Source organism: Balaenoptera musculus, chromosome 16 (genome assembly GCF_009873245.2).
Source record: "Balaenoptera musculus isolate JJ_BM4_2016_0621 chromosome 16, mBalMus1.pri.v3, whole genome shotgun sequence".
Lineage (NCBI taxonomy): Eukaryota > Metazoa > Chordata > Mammalia > Artiodactyla > Balaenopteridae > Balaenoptera > Balaenoptera musculus.
Window position 1 is genome coordinate 38,980,879 of NC_045800.1, and position 17,174 is coordinate 38,998,052.

General features: G+C 38.8%; 1 protein-coding gene across 3 annotated transcripts in view; it reads right to left on the reverse strand.

Moving 5' to 3' along the window:
* Window positions 1–2,749: 2,749 nt before the first annotated feature.
* Window positions 2,750–17,174, reverse strand: part of MINPP1 (multiple inositol-polyphosphate phosphatase 1) — a 56,390-nt gene continuing 41,965 nt past the window's right edge. The window contains exon 5 of one of the 3 annotated variants that reach the window (XM_036829248.1): window positions 2,750–3,052. In XM_036829248.1, the coding sequence (XP_036685143.1) occupies window positions 2,944–3,052 (109 nt within the window). In that variant the 3' untranslated portion in view covers window positions 2,750–2,943. Of the gene's footprint in view, window positions 3,053–14,442; window positions 15,849–17,174 lie in introns of those variants that run through there. The other 2 variants (XM_036829247.1, XM_036829249.1) reach the window with 2 other exon arrangements.

Consider the following 17,174-nt stretch of genomic DNA (forward strand, 5'->3'; position numbering starts at 1 on the left):
TATATAGTATTGCAGATATTGACAAACTTCCCTCACTGGGTTATTTTGCATTCTCCCGGCAATGTATCAGAATGGCTGTCTCCCTGTAGCCCTGCCAATAAAATGTCAAACTTTTGCATTTTTGCCATCTGATAGATGAAAAGTGATATCAGTATAATTTTCATGTCTCTTATTTTGAATGAGCTTGACCATCTTTTCATGTTTAAGAGTCATGGAGAATACATTTTAATTTAAATGTATTTGTTGCTTATGCTGGTATCTTCTCACTTGTACAGTTGGAGAGAACAGGATGGATGTGATTAGGTATGAAACAAGTTTATATTGAGCCAAAGGTAATGCCCAATGTGCTTCTTAGAGTAGAGAAAGTTCTATGAAGCTTTATTTGAAAGATTGCATGGAGGAAATTTTATCCATCAGATTTTAACATGAATTCATACAGTTTTCTTAGAGTGTCCTGCCCTCACTAGAGCGCTCATCTTTAGCTGTGCATCAGATTCACATACAGAATTTTTTTGAAAAAGAAAAGAAATAGATGCCTTGGCCCATCCCTGGACATTTGGACCCGGAGACTCTGGAGTCCCTGTCAGCTATGTTTTTTGTTCTTAGTTTTTTGGAGGTGTTTGTTTGTTTGTTTAAACTGAGGAGATGATTCTGTGCAGACAAATGTACTTGTTCAATAAATATTTATTGGGTGTCTACCAAGTGCCAGGGAATGAATTGGCTGGCAGGCGCAAGGAACAGAGCAGTGATAAAACAGACGCAGCCCCTGTCCTCAGAGACTGTAGAAAGATATACCAAAAATATTGAATAGATTCACATGAAGTGTCGCCAGTGCTCTGAAAGGACAGAGGGCTGAGATAGAGAGTAATAGGAAGGAATGCTTTTGGACAGCATGGTCAGGGTCAGTCTCCCTGAAGAGGTAACATTCAAGCTGATCTGCAGAAGCAAAATGGGCTTTGGGGCCATGCAGACCTAAACTTTTAAGGGCTATTGGAAACATGTGAACAGAATTCCCATAAAGTCCTTCGCTCAGTGCCGGTTTCATAGTAAATGGCAGCTGCTGTGGTGATGGTGCAAATGATTTTCTGCTCAGCCAGATCTTCTTCCTCTAAGGCCCACTTCTGACTAAACTACTCCATTAAACCTTCTTTAGTGAATCCAGCCCACACTGATTCATTTATTCACCAAATGTTTATGGGGCCTCTACTGTTTGTCAGGTGCCATCCTCAGCTCTGGGGATACACTGGTAAAGCCCACTTGGCCGTCACAGAACACATGTTACAGGAGGAAATTCAGTTTCGTAATTTTCTTTTCTTTTCCAGACACAATAGAATTACAGACTCCTGGAGGGCAGGGGACTTATCCCTTTTTGAATTCCCCTCCAAAGTTCCTGACACCAACTAAGTGCTCTGTAAAGTGCTAGACTCTGTGACCTTTTAGCTCGTCCAGTGTGTACCACCCGCCCAGTAGCCAAGGACTTTGAGACCTGGCAGTTCTATTAGGAGAGAGAAGAGAAAAAGTGTTGAGTCTGACACATTAAGGGCCCCAAAGCTATCTTTATGCCTTGAAAAAAGGCCAACATCTCTACCATTCCAGTCTGCTGAAAAGCCTGAAGTTGTAAAGTGCCAAAACTCAGATCCTGTTGGCATGGCCTTTTTTCTTTTTTTTAATTAATTTATTTAATTTATTTATCTTTGGCTGCTCTGGGTCTTCGCTGCTGTGCGCGGGCTTTCTGTAGTTGCAGCGAGCAGGGGCTTCTCATTGTGGTGGCTTCTCCTGTTGCAGAGCACGGGCTCTAGGCGCACGAGCTTCAGTAGTTGTGACACACGGGCTCAGTAGCTGTGGCTCGCGGGCTCTACAGCACAGGCTCAGTAGCTGTGGCGCACGGGCTTAGTTGCTCCGCGGCATGTGGGATCTTCCCGGACCAGGGCTCGAACCCGTGTCCCCTGCATTGGCAGGCGGATTCTTAACCACTGCACCACCAGGGAGGCCCTGGCATGGCCTTTAATGAAGCGGTTTTCATGAATTTGTTGATTTTGTTGTGGTGGTGGTGGTTGTTAACCAACTTAAATTTTTTTTTCTTAAGAGAATATGTTCGCCGATCCTGGAGAAGCTTTTGGATTCCTGATGTTAACCAAAACCCTCCACCTTGCCCACTATTCCCCCCCGCTCCACATATGTGCATCCACATCTACATACTATGTAGAGTCTATCATTTTATTTCAAACCTCCTGTTTCCTCCAAGTCAGTGCTTCGCAGCATAAAAAACACCTTTTATGCCAATAACTTATTGAGTTACAGTTCACTTATTTTTAGAGTTTATTATTAGATAAACAATCCAGGATGCCCCATTAAGTGTGAATTTCAGATAAACAACATATAATTATTTAGTGTAAGTGTGCCCCATGCAATGTTTGGAACATAGTTATACAAAAAAAATTATCTGTTGCTTTATGAAATTCTAATTTAACTGGGTGTCCTGTATTACTATTTGCCAGATCTGGCAATCCTACTTGTTATAGGTCTTTACCTGTGCTGTCTCTCATAACCCTTTAAAAAATACACAAAGTAAGTATGCTAATTTTACAGATAAAGACACTGATGCTCAGAGAGAGACAGTAATGTCCTCAAGATTATAGCTGGTACATGGTAGAATCAGGATTTGAAGCTAGACATGTTCAAATACGAAGGCCCTGTTTTCATATTTCTCAAGAAAACCAGTAATTGTTACAACTGTTTTGTCCAGAGCTAAATCAAGCTAGAGTTCTATAATGTGAGATTAATGGACATGCCTTTGCAGTTCCCAAAACACAGCTCTTCACCATGCTGAGACTTGGCACCTGTCTGCCCCTTCTCGCCATGTGAGTGCTACTTAGCCTTCCTGACTCAGCTCAGAGCTTACCTCATTGAGGAAGCTTCTCTGATCTGCCCAGGAAGAGCTGATCATTCCATGTGTCTCCTCAGCACTTGTACAGGGCACCACAATGATCTTCTTAAGGGTCTGTCTCCCTCAGAAGGCCATGAGTTTCCTGAGATGTCATTTACCCAGTGCCTAGCATGAAAGTGGAGCCTCAGTAAATTCTCGGTGAATGCCCAAATTTGAAGCCCAAATCCTGGGCATCCGATTTATATAAACTCTGCTAAAACACGTATGAGATTACTGACTGGAAGACAATGGATCTCCTGGCTGTTTTTGAAAAACGTCATCAGAAAATGGATACTAGAAACTAACCTACCTATGGCATGTGAGTCTTTATGGAGGTACTTTTATTTATTCAGTAAGCTGTAAATGATTCTATTTGAACTGTTAGAGTTCATCAGCTAAATATATATTCACATTACAAAATGTGTCTACTAAATTTCCACATTTTAAAAATCTTATGAAATACAGTAATTAGACGTGTCCATTAACCATTTTACAAGACTTTAATATCTTAGTTTTCTAAGGGTATTTTTGCAACAACAGCAAAAATAAATAAAGCATTAATGTAATAATAATAATAATAATAATAAAGAAACTAACCTATCTAGACATGGACAAGAAAACCGTTACTATTTAACTTGAGAACAACCCTAACGATTACACTTTTTCTAAATGATCCTATTTTGCTGTCGCCTTTGACATAGTTTTAAGTTGTGTTGTTGCACAATTACCTTGAATGGAACATCTGAGAATGAATCAGATTTAGTTAACATTCATAAATATCTGCAGTGGCAGGAGGGAGGAGTAAAGCAAAGTTTAGCCTCACCTTTCTAGCTCAGCAAAGTTCAAGCCAGTCATTTTAAAAAGCCAATTTTGCATGAAAAATGAAGTCATTTTATATGCTAAAGATACGTGTGCTTGGCAGATAAGGACGTTGTTCCTTAAAATATTTCCTTGAATATATTCCAGAGATTTTTTAAAAATGAATTATAATTGTGGTGAATACAGGGCTTCTTTATGTCATTCCTCCTTTGTGGACAGACCGGTGACTTCCAAAGGCACCCAATTAGATTACTGAAAAGAAATACAGTACTCTTGTCCCTTGGCTGACCTGCTCATCATCGTGAACTGATACTCATATTTAGTGCCAACAAAGCACAACTTCATTGAGAACAGAAATAAACCCATTCCCTCTGGTTCTGAGTCGTCTGACCACATCCAGGTCCTTTAGCTCTTTTGCTGAAATATTCCAGATAAGAATAACAATGGGTTGATGCCCTTTCCAAAATGATATGTAAATGCTATAAAAGGTAGCTATTTATACTAGTCAATAAGTGTTTTAGGAATGACAGACAAATTCAAATTTAGATAATTCCTATTAAGACAAATAATGACTAGACTCAAATGGCAACTCTTCTTTGGCAGAAGCACAAAGATATAAACAATCCACTGAGGAAAACATCTAATTTATTCTTTCATGCTGAGGAAATGACTGATGCAGTTTGGTGTGTCACTTCGTGCATCGGACAAAGCTTTAGGTCACAAGGAAGTCTGTCTAATGGTGGAGTCCCAGACACCAACCATGCGGTGCAGGCAGCATCTTGAGAACGAGAAGCGAACTCTTCCTAGTCTGGGCCAGCGTGAGCACACTGTCAGCTGTCCTCAGTATGTGTGGTGGAGGAGGGAGACACATATAATAGGTAAGAACACTGGGCTTCCCTGGTGGCGCAGTGGTTGAGAGTCTGCCTGCCAATGCAGGGGACACGGGTTCGAGCCCTGGTCTGGGAAGATGCCACATGCCATAGAGCAACTAGGCCCGTGAGCCACAACTACTGAGCCTGCGTGTCTGGAGCCTGTGCTCCACAACAAGAGAGGCTGCAAGAGTGAGAGGCCCGCGCACCGCGATGAAGAGTGGCCCCCGCTTGCCGCAACTAGAGAAAGCCCTCGCACAGAAACGAAGACCCATGCAGCCAAAAACAAAAATAAATTAAAAAAAAAAAATAGGTAAGAACACTGGCTGCAGAGTCAGACTGCTGGAATTTGTCTCCCAGACCTAGCACGTCCTGACCTTGGACAAGGTACTTCTGAGCCTCGTTTTTTTCATCTACGAAAGAGAAATGATAACAGTTAGCTAGCTCATAGATTCTTGTGAGGATCAGTGAGACTACAGGTGAGTGCTTTAGTTCAAGGCCTAGCACGGTAAGCACACAATCTGTTAGTCCTTTCTTGCCTGTCAGAATGACTGAAATCAATGGAACAGTATGTTGGCACGCAGGTGGACAACGTTTCAGCTTCTGACCACAGCTTCCTCTAGGCTGATTTCCATGAATACCGTAAATCATACTTAAAAGGAGCAGAGATTACAAAGAGAGGAAGGGATGGCAAGGACTCAGGATTTTAAATGCCTCTCTTCTTGCCCTTCCTTCCCCTTGACCTCCTTCCCACCTTAGGTTCTTGAAGGAAACAAACAAACAAAACGCACAAAAGACAGGCCAGGAAAATGCATGTTATAAGACTTTGGCCTAAACCCCCATGCAGACTAGAGTAAGCTGAGCTGGCCCCTGGGGAGGATCCCTTTCACATGGCTAGAGGCAGGCCTAGGGCACAAGAGCAAAGGAGCTCCTGCAGCCCTTTCCTCCCAAAGCCCATACCCAAGTTTCTCTGGATCTGACTGCTTTAACAGCATAGAAAAGGGGATTCGGGAAGAACTAGCAAGTCAGCAAAGAAGCAACACATTGAAGAGATCATGCATCCCTCACCCAGCGCTCACTTGGTCCAAGCTTTCTCAGCAGGTTGGAGTAATGAATGGAAACTTATGTCAGAATTTTTTTTTAGGTTTCATTCTATCCGATTAATTCATGGTTCAGTATTTGAGTACAATTTGTACCATTTCAGATCTGTACTCCAGACAAAAATAGAGTAACTTGAAATACTGTGTTTAAAGAAATTCTCGTGTTCTATCATTAAATTATTTGCCTAATAGTTGACTATATGATTTGTTTAAGTACTTTACGTGCTAAGAACCAATTGTCAGGAATGTTTGAATTATGTATGGTGATATTTCATGGTGATAGTTTTATTGCAAGGAGCATTGTTTTTTTGTCAGCAAGATTCCTGATGTAAAATAACAACTACCGATAAAAATACATGTTCTATATGCACCGCAGCCCCAGGACTCCTGGCCTAGATAAGCCCATCAGAGGGAGAGAAAATGTCAGAAGAAAGAGTTAAGAGCAACAACCACACCTGGCTCAGAACTTAACTTGTTCAGTTCATTCAACAATTACTTTGTTGAACCACTATTACGTGCTGGGCACTTGTTCCAGATGCTGAAACTCATCCACCCCAGTTTAGAAGTCAATGACAACCACAAAGAGGATTCAAGCCCTAGACCCCATGCACCTCAAACCTGCCCTCTTCTTTCTCAGCACTTAACTCCTTCCCTTCATGTTAATGGTTTTGCCCTCCACCCTCACGTATCCTGAGGGCAGGGTATGAAAGAGGGGAGGAGGGGGAGCAGAAGACAGGTTTAAGCTTCCAGAGCTGGCAAATAACAGAGGATATCAAGAAAGGCGATGTTTTTGGTTGTTTTTCCTAGTTTCACTTTTTTCAGCACTGGGGTCAAAAGCGGTGGTCCTGCTGACCCCAGTGGGTTCTGCTCTCACAAAGCATCTTTAGATTTTAACTCAAGGCACAAAAGCCTCACTACTTCTCCCTCACTTCCGAGTTACTACGAACCTCACATTTCTGTCACTGGACTGTCATTTGGCCCCAAATAGAAAATTAGCTAATTAGCTTTTGCTCTCAGTTGGGGAAAAAGTGGCTTGCACCAACCAGAAGAGATTCAGGTAGATAGCCTGTACTTGTTTGCTTTGGGAAGTGATTTGCCTGCTTTACATCATAAGAAGATTTTCATACGGGACTAGCCTAGAGCAATAATAATCTACTCAAGTGTCATGAGCTGAGGTGAGGCCAAGTTCTAGAGACAAGAAAAAGAAGCTCCACCAGACAACTTCCTTTCCAGGCCAATCCCAACGCAGGTCCCCAAATGGAGCTAGAGGCTCAGTGGAGAGCTCAGCACAGACTTCTCTAAATCATCACAGGGCTTGATTTTTTTGAGCTGCTCCTTAAATTTCCTACTCACCTATCCCCGCGATCTTTAAAAATTAAATCAACTTATATTAACATGCTTATATTTTAACTTTGGAGGTTTGAAATTGAACTAATTCAACCAACTAGGACACTTTGTGTTTAAAAACAAAGAATAGAATTCAAAGAGCGAAAAAAAAAAACCTCTCCAGACCTCATGATCTAAGTGTTTTCTTGCTTGTTCTATCACTAACATACTCTCTCTGGAACACTCTTCATTTTCCAGATGCGAATAAAAAGGTGAGATGTGAAGAAGGTAAGTGACCCTCGTCAAGTCACATACCTAGTGAGTTGCAGAGATAACACTAGACCACAAGACTGTACTTCAGTCTAGTGCTTTTGTTTTGTTCTCAAACACAATAGAGCCTTCCTATAGCCCATAGACTGGTGTTGTAAATTACTCTATAAACTAGCTGTTAGCATATCAGAACAGGAGCCTGAATTTCTTTAATTGGCTAAAAAAATGTTATCAGTTTCCTGAAAGTTTCAGGTTTTGTGGCTTTTTAAAAACCATCTCTTTAGTTGGGTTAGTTAGTAAATAAAAAGCAACAGGTAATTTTTTTTTTTTTTTTGCCAGGCCCTACTTCCTTGATGATGTGGTCACTGTAACTGTTTTTACCATCTAAGAACCACCCCCTGATCGTTATCTCTTCCAGTTCTGCATCAGGCATGTTGCTTACACTGATGACTGATCCCAGTTTTCTGAGATTATAATAACTATGCAAAAAAGCTTCTTTCTCAATTGTTGCCCTTTGCTCTTTGCATAAGAATCAACTCTGGGTAATTCCCTCTTGGTCCAGTGGTTATGACTGGGTTCTTTCACTGCTGGGGCCTGGGTTCAATCCCTGGTCAGGTAAATAAGGGGAACTAAGATCCTGCAAGCCAAGGGGCACGGCCAAAAAAAAAAAAGAATCAACTTTTGTATCACACAGATTCGACTTTTTTTTTTTTTTTTTTTTTTTTAAAGATTTATTTATTGATTGATTCATTACTATGTTGGGTCTTCGTTTCTGTGCTAGGGCTTCCTGTAGTTGCGGCAAGCGGGGGCTACTCTTCATCGCGGTGCGCGGGCCTCTCACTATTGTGGCCTCTTTTGTTGCGGAGCACAGGCTCCAGACGCGCAGGCTCAGCAGTTGTGGCTCACGGGCCCAGTTGCTCCATGGCATGTGGGATCTTCCCAGACCAGGGCGCGAACCCATGTCCCCTGCATTAGCAGGCAGATTCTCAACCACTGCGCCACCAGGGAAGCCCCAGATTCGACTTTTGAAACCTTATCAGATCTTCTGTTTGGAATTCCAGAAAGCGGTATAAGAAAAACTGGAGAAATGCCCAACTTTCTAGTTAGAAGACTGGACTGGGTGGGTGTGGCATGCTATGGATTTGATTTCATGATTGTCTGCTGTGTTTACAATGAGGAGAGTTGTGAGGTATGGCAGAAACAGCCGCTGAGTCAGAAAGCAGAAAACGTGGATTTCAAGTGTCCTACACTACAAATTAGCTGACTGAACACAGACACAAATCATAGGTTGTAGGTTACATAAACAACAGAATTTAGAATTGGAATGGACTTTAAGGACCTTGGTCCAATAGCCTTGTTTTACATATGAATCAACTGAGGTTCAGAGAAGTTCAATAACTGTCCAATATATATGTATTTTCTATATATATATATAATTGTTCAGTATACATATATATATATATATATATATATATTTTTTTTTTTTTTTTGGCTGCACCGCACGGCTTGTGGGATTTTACTTCCCCAACCAGGGATTGAACCAGGGCCCTCAACAGTGAGAACGTGGACTCCTAACCCCTGGACCGCCAGGGAATTCCCAGGAAGTAGCTACCAATATTAAAAATATGTATATAACTGCATTTCTGGTCAAAATGACTCAGTAAGTCCACACTTTGACATACCTCTTCTGCTCAAATGGTAATAAATAAAATACAAAAATCAAAATAAAGAAAAGATATGAGGGGCCTCGAAAAAAGATTACATATTCCATGAACCAGAAACAGAAGAGTAACATGAAGCAGTGAGAGGGGCTGATGCTCCTGGCCAGGAAGTGGGCATACACAGCTGGGTCTCTAACTTCTGAAATTTAATGGGGATTAAATATATTCCAAATGAGATAGGAAATTAATGATTTACTGGGATTTCAAAGGATTAAAAAAAACTGCTGTACAGCCACTTCCAGGAGACATGGCCTAAGAGAAAGCAGTAGGCCTTGGCAGGCCAAGGAACAGGGGGCAATGGCCTCAGGAATCAGGAGGACAATGCTTATGCCTAGGAATGGCTTGGTGATACAGGAGACCCCCAAGTATCATTATGAGACATGGTTTGGGGCTAGGTATCTAGACTGCAGCCACTGCAGAACCATTAAACAGAGGTAAGGACAGAAAGATTGAAAAAAGGAGAAAGAGGAAAAGGAGAAAAAGAAGACATAAGTAAACAACTTCTTTGGTAAACAAGTGTGCCAAAGACATTTCAAACAAAAAGAAACCTACTGCTAAAAAAGAAAAACAAACAATAAAATCAACAATGAGAACATGAATTCATCCCTGAAAAAATTAATTTTATGTTACAGAATGACAAAACTCTAAAATAAATGTTTAGAATGGCCAAAGAGATAAACTGAAGATTAACTTTCATTTTAAAAGAACAACAAAAGATAAAACAAAAAGAAATAAAACAGGTGAATATGAAAAAGAACCAATTAGAAGTATTGGAAATTATTTTTAAGTAGTCATGAAGTTTTTAAAAAGTAGTAATAAAATTAAACAAACAAAAAAAACCTCACCGGATTGGATAAACTCTAGACTAGACGAAAACAGTAAGGAAATTAGAAGGAAGCATTGAGAGACAAAGGTTGAAAAACATATAGAAAAGCTGTGAAGAGACCTGAAGGACCAATTTATAGGTGAACCGACTGAAAGGATCCAACATACATCTAACAGGCGTTCCAGAAGAGGAGAATGGAAAAATGGCAGAGAAATATGTTTAAAGAAAGAAAAACTGAGAAGTTTCCAGATCTGGAAAAAAACATGAGTTTTCAGGTCTACCTTCTCATACTAAACAAAGACAATTCCACACTTACATTTCAGAATATCAAGGATAAAGAAAAAGATTTAAAGCTACTAGAGCCTACAAATCAGTACAAGAAAAAAGGCAGGCAATCCAATACAAAAATGGGCAAAAGACTAGAACAGGCACTTCACAAAAGAAGTATGTAATGGCCATTTGAAAATGCTTAATTTCATTAACCATAAAGAAATGCAAATTAAAACCACAATGAGATAACTCAACACACTACAAAAATAGCTAAAATGAAAAAGATGGATAATACCAACTATCGGTAGAATGTCAGCCATATGGCACTTTCACATACCATTTTTGGGAGTATAGATTGGTTCAACTTCTTCAGAAAATTGTTTAGCAGTAACTACCAAAACTGAACATATGAGGACCCTATGGCCGCAACCAGAGAAAGCCTGCATGCAGCAACAAAGACCCAACAAGCCAAAAATAAATAAATAAGTAAATTTTAAAAAAATGGGCAAATTAGTTGAACAGGAACTTTATCAGTGAAGATATATGAATGGTGATGATCCTCTAAAAGACTTAGAAAGGAGAATCTGAGAAGATGACAGCGATGGCATGATTTTTTAACTTTTCCCATCACCTCCCATCACCTAAAAAGAGAGCAACAAAAGTTAAAAAACAAAAACCCATAGACAGTATCTGCAACACAAGTTGATGAAACATCCCTAAGAATTTCCCAGACTGAGAGGGTGGAAGACAAACCACCAATTGCTACAAGGCCCATACCAATAAGCACCATCTCACTGGCAAGAAGCAGAGGGAAGCAGTAGAGTAGCTGATGGAATGAGGGAACTCCCAAGTCACTATAGGTACTCACTGGAAGTTCAGAGGGCTAACTGCTGTTGTGCAAGGAATTACTACCTTAAGCTCTGAGAGGACTTGAGCAGAGGGGCCCTATGAACTCTCAAAACTCACTAGCTGAAGCTGCCTTCTGGAACATAACTTTGAGAAACATCTTCTGGGAATAAAAATCCATATTAAACAGGAGACAAAAAGGGTACAGGAAAGAGAAGGCCCAGATGAAAATGGGGGCAGGAACAGAATCAGGAGATCTCTGAAAGGGCAAGGAAGAGCACTTCTGACCGACTCCACCCTCCCCATCCCCTGATACCCCAACCAAGGTTCAGGAAAATAACTTAGTACTAGATATGTAGGAAAATCTCACATATCAGTTCTGAGCCATTTAATACCACCTCCCTAAGTATCCTGTAAACAGAACACTAAGGCTGCAACTCCGTCCCTACAATTTTGTTTAAACCTGCTGGTTAATCCTACTAATTCAGTAGAGGAATATTCCCACTTGGTTTTTGTTTTGGCTCATTGGGATCTCATCTCAATTATTTCCCAGTTCCCTAGAGGCCTGTGTTTTAGTCATGTCCTGGTCTTCTGCCGAGTCATTGTCCCAAGGACCCCACCTCTCTCTCTATCATAGATATGGTTCACAAGTACATATTTACATATTTTACATCAAAATTGGATTTTCTTCCAGAATGAGAATATTTATTGAAAAAGTTTCCAAAAGCACCCACATTGTTAACATTTGGTCAAGAGACAATCAGAACCTCAAGGTTGGTAGAATGAACTCTAATGAAAAATGCTGAGAGAATCAATAAATTCCAACTTAATCTTTCATATTAGCTATTTCATAAATAATGTAAAATAAATATTCTAATGAAATGTTATTAAACTAGGAGGAGTATTCAATTTGGAAGGCTATCATTCTAATGAACAATTATGTGTTCTCCCAGTAACACAAACAAAAGTGTAAACATAAACTGCTTGGGTCTAAATAATGGTTTAAAATCTGGGAATATAGTACATGGAAGATGTTGAACTGAGACTGGTTTTAGAAGTAATAAATTTAAGAATCCTTCTATCGTAAAATGTATTATTCCAGGGCTTCCCTGGTGGCGCAGTGGTTGAGAATCTGCCTGTCAATGCAGGGGACACGGGTTCGAGCCCTGGTCTGGGAAGATCCCACATGCCGCGGAGCAACTAGGCCCGTGAGCCACAACTACTGAGTCTGCGCGTCTGGAGCCCGTGCTCCGCAACAAGAGAGGCCGCGATAATGAGAGGCTCGCACACCACGATGAAGAGTGGCCCCCACTTGCCGCAAGTAGAGAAAGCCCTCGCACAGAAGCGAAGACCCAACACAGCCATAAATAAATAAATAATTAAATAAAAAAATTTTTTTTAAATGTATTATTCCAGTAATGATAAAATAAAGTTTAGGAAGTTAACTTCCTCCCAAGTTGCAAGGTATGAAGCTCAAACTACAAATCTTTTAACTAGAAGAATATGACATCTTTTTTCTTGCTGTGGAATTTTCTCAAAAATACTGTCTCTCTCCCTTTCTCTCTCCTCTCTCTCTCTCTCTCTCTCTCACACACACACACACCAATTAAAAAATAGCTTAACAGATTGATGTGAACGTGCTTAAGGGTAGACTGAGCTGATAGGTGAGTGGAAGGAAATGCTTGAGTGAGAGAAAAAGAATAGTTAGGAGAGAATTCAGTGGCCTGTGATTCTATGAGAATTAAGCGATTGGGTAAGTTAAGGAGAAGAGCTAGATACAGGCAAATTATACTGTAATGCAAATATTTATTTTCAGCTTACATTTGGCAGAACACAGTCCAAATTCCAAGGATCATTAATGAATTATATGAAATACCACCTTAGAGAAATATATTCCAAAAATTGACACTTACAGATTCTGGTTTGGTTGTATGTAACTCCCAAATATTTAAGGGCATGAATCAATTCTGCAGTTTATAAAAGGAAAGCACTCAAAGATATCGTAAAAGTTGATTTTGCCTGAAAACACGAAGCTCCTTTTGAGATCAAGATTATATACAAAAAGAGCTTCAAGTGCATGATTATGTGTTGGAGAGCAAAAACTTCAAAATGATAAAATGACTATAAAAAACAGTAAGTACAATGCACTGCACACATCAAGTTGTAGACTAGACAGAAAAATGGCTAATGTCCATAGGCTATTTATTAACTGACTAAAGTCTCAGAACCGATAGCGATTAAATTTTGGCTTGACTGGATAATTTGGTCACCTATCATGAATGAACTCTTGTTGGCCAAAGATTATTATTCAACGTTCAACTTTTTATATATCCTATCCTAGATAAGATCTTTTGCTTTTATCATGAGATTCTTCAGTTTCAGGCATCTCCTAAGTGAGAATAATAGCACCAGAGTAATGTCACAACCTCTGTAACATTAAGGAAAATGGACCACACTTACCCTCTATCCTGAAATATTTTACATACCAATGACTACAATGATAACTATATGGTCCTATTTAACAATAAATTAAACAATTCCTATAAAACTTTAATAGTCTATGAAAAGTTTATGAATCAAATTATTTAATGTTCCAGACATCAAGTAAATTTGTCTTAAGGTCTTTTAAGATAACCCCCTTGAAAGAAAAACTAGGTTCATTCCACTTCAACATGCCCATAGACTGAGTCTAGTGTTTGTACATAAGAAGAACACAACAGGTATTGATGAACTGATGGTGTTAATTTAAGACAAGTGATCAGGATCAAGAAGCCTTGAAAAACAAACACAGCAATGAAAAGAAATCAATTATTCAAGGATGATATGCACAGTATAAGTCCATTTATAGAAAACTTTAAATTCCCACAACAATACTACAAGTTTTCAGAGTCAAGCATGCAATGGAGTGGTAAATACTGAACTTCACGTTGGTGGCCACCTCTGGCAGGGAGTGAGGGCAAAAGCACCAGGGAGGCATACAAAAGTCCTCAGTTCTTCTTATTTGGATCTAAACCCAATGATATAATGTTAATTTTGATAAAACAGTATGATGGGCATGAATGCTCATCATACTGTTCTCTTCTTGTCTGCCTACTTACAAATTTAAGAAAGGAAAAAGATTAATACCAGACCTTTGCAGGAACAATCAGCAGTGTATTGATGCATCAGTAGTATTTATCAGCTAATCATCTTACTTTATGAACATCATTCATTTGAAGATCAATGATCTACAGACCAATGATCTATGCATCTTCTTTTATACTTTCAATATATAGTTGTATCACTTTTTATTTAGATTTTTAATAAAATAGATTTCAATATTTCTTTAAGAAGTGAAAATCTGAGGAAACTTCTATTAGAAAAAAATTTCCTTATATTGCCTGATTTAGTCAAAGCTGCTTGAAATGCTCGCCTGTTACCATCAGTTACTGATTGTGTATCAATACGGAGAGCAGAAAAGACCTGGTAGTAAAGTCACAGGAATTCTGTTTATTATTATAGCAAACATTTTCCTGGCATTTGACAGAACTCAGAACCATTTCTTTGAAATGGGTTCATATCTGTAAAACTAAGCCCACCAGTAGGAAGTCTTTCTTTACAGAAATGAACAAAAAGGAAACTAAACCATCAAAAGATATATTTCACATAATAGCAAAATATAAAAATACAAGCAAAAATGACAAAATTTTTTAAAAAAATGCTAAGCAATGGATTTAAGAAACTTTGATTCTATTCTTCTGTCTTGTTGCTAATGGTCCTCTTTGTTCTTCCACTGTTACATATGTGAAACAGGAATGATAATAATTAAAGAATGGCCTTGCAAGACTTACTAGGTTAAAAGGAATTATTGAAACAGTGTTCAAATACTTTATAAATACTATTAACAAAGATATTTATTTTATTATATTTTTGTCTTCCTTCAGTGAAGGTGTTCTTTTAAATCAGACTCTGTTTATTAATATTGTTTCAAATTCTCAACTAGAGAGATGTTAGCTTTCTTTCAAAGCGATACTCTCAGTGAATCATAATAGTTCTGATTAAGAAAGATGATACCAGAACTTTGCTACCTGAGGAAAAGAGAAAGAACTGCAGCACAACTGGTAAAGTTCCTAGACTTAGTCCAATCAAGTTATGGATTGTCCAACTGACATAATATTTTGTTACTCCAACTTTCAAGTATCATCTTGAAATCATATTCTATCTTAGTGTGAGATTTCTTACATAAATATTTAACTTCTGTAAATGTTTGTAGTGCCAGTTATCTTTTTGAATAGATTTTTTTTTCCCTTAAGAGAGCTGCTCCAGTGAAGAATCATTTCTTACACATCCATGTCCAGACTCAAAAAGAAATGTTTTTCTTTGAAAAGACAAAAATACCCAAGTAATATTAAAGCTTGCTGTAGCCAGGGATTGCCCACCTATTCCAAGCATGGGATCACTCCCTGTAGATTCCTGATGAATTAAAAATGTTTGCCAGTTACTCATAGCTCATCAGATGTGTTCACCTTTGGTAGTTCACATTTTTCACTGGTGTGACAACTCTGAAGGATGTCCTTGTAGTGGTTCTTCAGATCTTCATACAAAGAAACAGTTTCTTGTGAGTGAGCCAATGGTAACACCTTTTCATTCAGTAACATCTGCACTTGGAATTCTTCCTTAGGAGTCTTAGCATTTTTACAATGGTAAAGCACAAATATTAGGTTTGAGGCATAGGGTACAATGTGACCACTTCGGAACTTCCGATGCATTTGCTCCTTGTAATTGTAAGCTGTTAGGGGCTCCTTGTCTTTGAAGTAGCCCATGAGAGAAAGGAGTGGAAGAAGGGTCTCTGCATGACCAAACTGAAGGATGACTGGAGAGGAAATTGGTTGAGAACTTAAAAGAGAAGTAGAGAAAAAAATACATATAAACATATTTTTACATACATAATAATTTAACATAATAGCTTTTAAACATAATAGTTACACTTAGAATTAGCATACAACTTTATCATCTTTTTGTAATCTTTATAACAACAATCTACATAACAACAATATGGCTGAAATTCTGTGTGGCAGAGAACTGAACTTTTTATAGTAAAAGTTATGTTCCAAAATTTTGGAACACTGTAGTATTGTAAACCCATCTACAACAGTGAGCATACACATTATTCTTTAAGTTTAAAGAGAGAGTTGAGTCTTTACTTGTAGATTAAGGAACTTGAAGTTGATATGTATTTCAAAACTGCATTGCCTGCCTGTGAAGGACTGGCCCTTAGTAAATACTGATTACTCCTTGGAGCTCATCTGAATAAATTTCAAATGTTATTTTATCTTTATCTAGGGAATAGGACAAGCACTATTCAGTAAATTTCTCGGTTAAAACCAAGTCTGAACAGTGAACGGTAATGCATGTAATTCCTCAATGTTTTATAAGACCCGACTTGGGCACAAAATGTGGAAGAGAGCTACAAAAGGGTAGAGACATAACCTATTCTAGCTCATATACTGTGTCTGTGGTTGGGAATGGACTTTATACACTGCCAGAAACACAACAGCTTTCAACATCATGAGCTAGGTCACCTTTATTTTTGTTTTTTGTTTTTTCCAAGTTTTCTATGATTTTTTTCTGGTAAAGGCTTCTTTTAAAAGCAGCAGCAAATGACTGTTAAGCCTTCTCTCAACTTTTATAAAAAGAATATGACTATTGTTCTTAAATATAATTCGTAAACCTATTCAAACACAGTTAACCATCTGACTTCTTGCCACCACCCCACACATTAGGTTCACATTTTCTGGGAGGACAGCAGCATTTGCAGCAGTTTCTGAACCTTCCTAATTCCTCACATAAAAACAGATGGAGCAAATGGACAGCAGATCCCAAACCCAAGGGAAACATTCACAACATAACTATGTGGAAAAGTATTCTCCATGAATCATCAATAGCCTCAAGACCTGCATATTATCAGTATCAGTGTAGAAGGAAGCAGAGGGAAGCCATAAAGCATGTAAGAGATCTGAAAACTGGAGAATCCCAAACAGCCATTGGGTATTCACTGGAAAGTGCTGTGGGCCAATCTGAGATAGCAGCTGAAATTGGGAAGGGTTTAGGTTACTCTAGTGTGTGTGTGTGTACAATACGTATGTACTGATACTATATATTATATATGTATGTATATATATAATGACAATAGTAATATAGATTGATTTTTTCTATACGCCA